The 5,746-nt window shown below is 38.7% G+C and overlaps 1 protein-coding gene across 1 annotated transcript; it reads right to left on the bottom strand.

Annotated features, from left to right (window-relative positions):
• Window positions 1-4,091: 4,091 nt before the first annotated feature.
• LOC127631659 (odorant receptor 131-2-like) lies at window positions 4,092-5,042 on the bottom strand. Its single transcript, XM_052109937.1, has one exon. The coding sequence runs from the start codon at window positions 5,040-5,042 to the stop codon at window positions 4,092-4,094; it is 951 nt and encodes a 316-aa protein (XP_051965897.1).
• Window positions 5,043-5,746: the final 704 nt, after the last annotated feature.

Here is a 5,746-nt window from a genome sequence, read left to right as displayed (position 1 = left end):
CAAGGGAGAATGCCTGCTGGCCGTGAGGCGAGCTGCACTCATCCCGAGCTCGGACGGAAGCAAGCAAGCGTGCCGGGGCTGGTGGTTCATGGGGATTTACCCGGCGAAACCGAGCCCGTCGTCATCCCCAAATCGCCTTCATTGCCAGCCAGGTCGTCCTCAATCCCGTGGGATTGAACGAATGACGCGGGGGGTGGCTGAAGTGGCTTTCTCCCCTGTGGAAAGAAAGCCACGACCGCAATGTTGCCATGGCTATGTTCTCACACTGAGAACATGAACCATTCATAAAATGCTGCCTGCATGTGATCGCAGCCCAGGCACGCAAGGCAACTTTTATGACCGTCAGAAGTGGAGAGAAATCAACGGCATCCAGGAACTACACAGAGGCGGAAAAACATCTTTAAAAAGACACATCCTGAAAAGGATGTTCAACGCCTGTTGTGTATTGCTCTTTTATGAGTGGGAACTCAAACCCTTTTAGAAGAAATAAACTCTTTTTAGGAGGAGAAACACTCTTTCAGACAATGAAAGCGCCGTCAAAGTGCCCAGGGGCGTGGACTGCACCGCGTGCAAAGAGAGACAACGCCAGAGAGATAAGTGAAACAGTGGTGAACTCAGCTTTGCTGTTGCACAACTGTTCGGCTCCGAAGAAAAATTCTGACTGCCACTCGCTGCCCCGTATGTCCGGGGCGGGTCATGCAAATTTTGACTGCCAACTTGACATTGGCCATTTCTCAGGTTCAGAGGTACATTTGGCGTCTCAGGAAGACCCCTTGTGTCACTTAATTCGACACAATGTCGAGTGAGTGACAGAAGAGGAACAGTGGCATGCAAAGGCCACATAACATACAGTGCATCCGGAAAGTATTCACAGAGCTTCACTGTTTCCAAATTTTGTTATGTTACAGCCTTATTCCAAAATTGATTAAATTCATTATTTTCCTCAATTCTACAAACAATACCCCATAATGACAACATGAAATAAGTTTTTTTGAAATCTTTGCAAATTTATAATAAAAAAAAACACACATGTACATAAGTATTCACAGCCTTTGATCAATACTTTGTTGAAGCACCTTTGGCACCAATTACAGCCTCAAGTCATTTTGTGCATGAAGCTACAAGCTTGGTACACCCACTTTTGGGCAGTTTCTCACATTGTCTTCTTTGCAGGACCCCTGCATGCTCCATCAGGTTGGATGGGGAGCATCAGTGCACAGCCATTTTTGGATCTCTCCAGAGAAGTTCAATCGGGTTCAAGTCTGGGCTCTGGCTGGGCCACTCAAGGACATTCACATAGTTGTCCCTTAGCCACTCCTTTGTTATCTTGGCTGTGTGCTTAGGGTCGTTGTCCTGTTGGAAGATGAACCTTCACCCCAGTCTGAGGTCCAGAGTGCTCTGGAGCAGGTTTTCATCAATGATGTCTCTGTACATTGCTGCATTCATCTTTTCCTCGATCCGGACTAGTCTCCCAGTTCCTGCCGCTGAAAAAAATCCCCACAGCATGATGCTGCCACCACAATGCTTCACTGTAAGGATGGTGTTGGCCAGGTGATGAGATTTCCTCCAGACATAACGCTTGCCACTCAGGCCAAAGAAATCAATCTTTGTTTCATCAGACCAGAGAATTTTGTTTCTCATGGTCTGAGTCCTTCAGGTGCTTTTTGGCAAACACTAGGTGGGCTGTCATGTGCATTTTACTGAGGAGTGGCTTCCGTCTGGCCACTCTACCATACAGGCCTGATTGGTGGAGTGCTGCGGAGATGGTTGTTCTTCTGGACGATTCTCTTCTCTCCACAGAGAAATGCTGGAGCTCTGTCAGAGTGACCATCGGGTCCTTGGTCACATCCCTGACTAAGGCTCTTCTCCCCCAATCGCTCAGTTAGGCCAGGCGGCCAGGTGGCCAGGTCTAGGAAGAGTCCTGATGGTTCCAAACTTCTTCCATTTACGGATGATGGAGGCCACTATGCTCACTGGGACCTTCAATACTGCAGAAATGTTTCTGTACTCTTACCCAGATATGTGCCTCGGTACAATCACGTCTCAAAGGTCTACAGACAATTCCTTGGACTTCATGGCTTGATTTGTGCTCTGACATGCACTGTTAACTGTGGGACCTTATATAGACAGGTGTGTGCCTTTCCAAATCATGTCCAATCAACTGAATTTACCACAGGTGGACTCTAATCAAGTTGTAGAAGCATCTCAAGGATGATCAGTGGAAACAGGATGCACCTGAGCTCAATTTTGAGTGTCATGGCAAAGGCTGTGAATACTTATGTACATGTGTTTTTTTATTTTTTATAAATTTGCAAATATTTCAAACAAACTTATTTCATGTTGTCATTATGGGATATTGTTTGTAGAATTGAGGAAAATAATGAATTTAATCAATTTTAGAATAATTCTGTAACATAACAAAATGTGGAAAATGTGAAGCGCTGTGAATGCTTTCCGGATGCACTTTATGTTATGTGGCCTTTGCATGCCACTGTTCCCCTTCTGTCACTCACTCGATGTTGTGTCGAATGATGTGACACAAGGGGTCTTCCTGGGACACCAAACATATGTATACTGTGACACAATGTATTCTGTTGACACAGCTTTTTTGCATTGTTACATTTATTTCAATGATGTTGCTAATTTGAATATGCTTATAGTTAAAACGTAAAGTCACGTATTTCTTTATACACACAGCAATATGTTTTTGAGGTACGAAAATGATACAAATTATGTTTCTCTCTAATGTCATAATTCGACTTGCTGATTGGTAAGAACATATCTTGAAATAGTGTGTAAATAATTTTATAAAAGAGGGGAAATATGCACTTATAAATAATTTTAGCCTATTTAAGATTTACGCATTTTACTTTCATAACAATATTCCATCATATTGACATGCACAATCTTTAAAATAAATAAATAAATATGATTTGAATAAAATAAATTAACTTAATTTTTTTAAAGATTACGCAATTCGTAAAAGTAGGCTTAACTTTGTTTTGAGAGTGTGTTTGCCTTAAAGGAGATGCAATTAGTACAGCAACTCTTAAAGTGTACTGGATTGAAAATATTGCAGAATCACAATACTGCTCATGTACATAAAGCCTCGATGGAAAATTTAACAAAGGTCTTGAACTTTATTGGATAATGACCCACTATTCAGCATTTTATATAATATGCTATATGTTATTATATTTGTAATAACAGGTGTCCTGCTGGGTGGATTTCATCTACAGTTTTACAGATGACAGAATGTGTTTATTTTGATTTGTATTATTTTCTAGTAACTGAAGTAATTTTCTTTTTTACTTTTTCTAAGTGTAATGTTCACCTTTTCTCATTTGAACTTTTCTTTTTCTAAGTGTAATGTATGCTAATAGATATCCTTATATGTGGATTTCCGTTTACAAAAATGCTTGATATTCAGTAAACACATTGGCATTATTTTAGTTTTATTATTTTATTATTGAAGTTAAGTTCAATAATATTTTACTTGGCTCAAAAGATGAGAATCCACTTGTTGCCTTCCATCCTAAACCATTTTTGTTATTTTTGAAATTACATTTGTGTTATTGTATCATTTTCACAGTATTAACAAAAAATTAAAAAATGCTTTTCATGTTCAAATAAATGATTACAATTTTTTATTTGAATGAAAATATAGCAAATAATGTAAAAGGGTTTACGCCATCAGTCAAGGGTCTATTCAACCCATCATGCTTAATCGAGCCAACAGAGGTCGCCCTTAAGTAATATACCAAATGTGAGGCACTTTCCCAAGACAACACTTGTTGTTGATAAGGAAAATGCTATGGATCATGTTTATTATTTGTGTAGAATACATCCATTTCACCATTATGGAATATTTATTAACCACCCTAAAGCATGTATTTGGTTCACCAAAACTGAAAAAAAAAAAAAAAATCAATTCTAAAGAATATGTGATATACAAATCTTATTTGACGTTAGTCATTTTATAGCGTTATAAAATGACTCAGGCCTGCTACAAATATCATGAGCACTATAAATAAAATTCTGTCACATATCAGTTTGATTGAACAGTCCACATTAAAGGCTTTACCAGAAGATCATGTATGTTTATCTGTGTCAGAGATAACATTCACTTTACATCTGATATAGTAAACCAGAGCGGCATAGAATTTATCATCTCTAAAACCATAGACAAGAGGGCTTACTGCTCTGGAAGTGATACTAAATGCCAGGAAATTAAAAAGGCGCACAGTCAGGTATAATTGAAAGCCATACTCCATCACTACAGCTTCAATGTAGGGACACATAACTTCCGCACTACACAAAAAAAGCTGAATGATATGCAGGGAAATGGTGCGCTGTCCTTTTGATGCTGATTTTTTGTCACTACAGGCTGCCCGTGCAGCAAGGAATATCATGACATAACAAAATACCTCAATTATGAGGATAAACACCATTCCCATAATATAAAATAGACCCCTGGCAAAGTAACGAATCCTTCCCGGAAGCATAATCTCATAGTGGCAGTGTGTGAGTTGAGACAAATATTCATGAGAGGCTGTGGTAACAAGGATAAACATATCAACAAAGGTGCTTATGGAGCTCAGGATCCAAATCAGCAAAATCACAATTAGGGCTCTTCTAGATGTGGAGATTGCATTATGCCGCAATGGCATACAAATGGCCACATAACGCTCTAGACACATAGCACCTATAGTCAGTGGGGCACATGATGAGACTGTTTCCATTAGCATGCAGATAGGGATACAGAAGCACAGAGGTATTAAAACAAAATTGTATGACAGTAGCACAACAAAATCAGTCAGAAGGAGAAACATTAGGTCCACCAGCAGAGAGTGTCCAAACAATATATAGCGTGTCTCTGTTCTGAAAGTCAATTTTCTAGAGAATATTAAGAGCATGATGAAGATTATGTAGATGAAGGGCCACATAAAGATCTGGGTCAGTGCCAGTGCTATTTTCCTCCGGATGGGGTCAGTTTGGATCAGTTGCATTTGCTCATCAGCACTAGCATTCTGGCTGACCATTGTGGTCACATCTTAGACAGAATTGGACAAAACACATTTCAGCATTATGCAAAATACTTGAGAATAAATAACTATGACAATTATATTACTGTATATTTACCAATATCCATATTTACCTGGGTTGGTGTAAAAAAATAAAAAAGTTCAAAAATCTTTTATAAAATAAAAATAAATATAACGACTTAGAGAAGGTAACTCTGGACAGTTTGAGCCCTGGTCATATATCATTTATAATATTAGCAGTATGAGCCAAATGATGAGGTGCGTTGTTAACAAACATTTATATAGAGTATGAAAGCTGTAATACATGACACCAGCTACGTTGATGACATCTAGAGATAAATTTAGATTTGTCTGTGTGGTGGGAATAGAGACTTGGAGCACTGTAAGGCACAGATACTGTATGCATGCTTTTAAAACATTACAATTGTACAGTAATAAAACATTAACCCTAAACAATTAAAATTAGCCACACAACAGTTTACAGTCTTTGGATTTGCCTTCTCATATACAAATTCTTTAATTGCAAAAAAATGCAAGGAAATCAATTTGACATATATATATACACTCACCTAAAGGATTATTAGGAACACCTGTTCAATTTCTCATTAATGCAATTATCTAATCAACCAATAACATGGCAGTTGCTTCAATGCATTTAGGGGTGTGGTCCTGGTCAAGACAATCTCCTGAACTCCAAACTG

The sequence above is a fragment of the Xyrauchen texanus genome, chromosome 38 (genome assembly GCF_025860055.1).
Source record: "Xyrauchen texanus isolate HMW12.3.18 chromosome 38, RBS_HiC_50CHRs, whole genome shotgun sequence".
NCBI lineage: Eukaryota > Metazoa > Chordata > Actinopteri > Cypriniformes > Catostomidae > Xyrauchen > Xyrauchen texanus.
The sequence above is the reverse complement of the archived record's forward strand: the minus strand, read 5'-3'. Positions and strand labels throughout refer to the sequence as shown.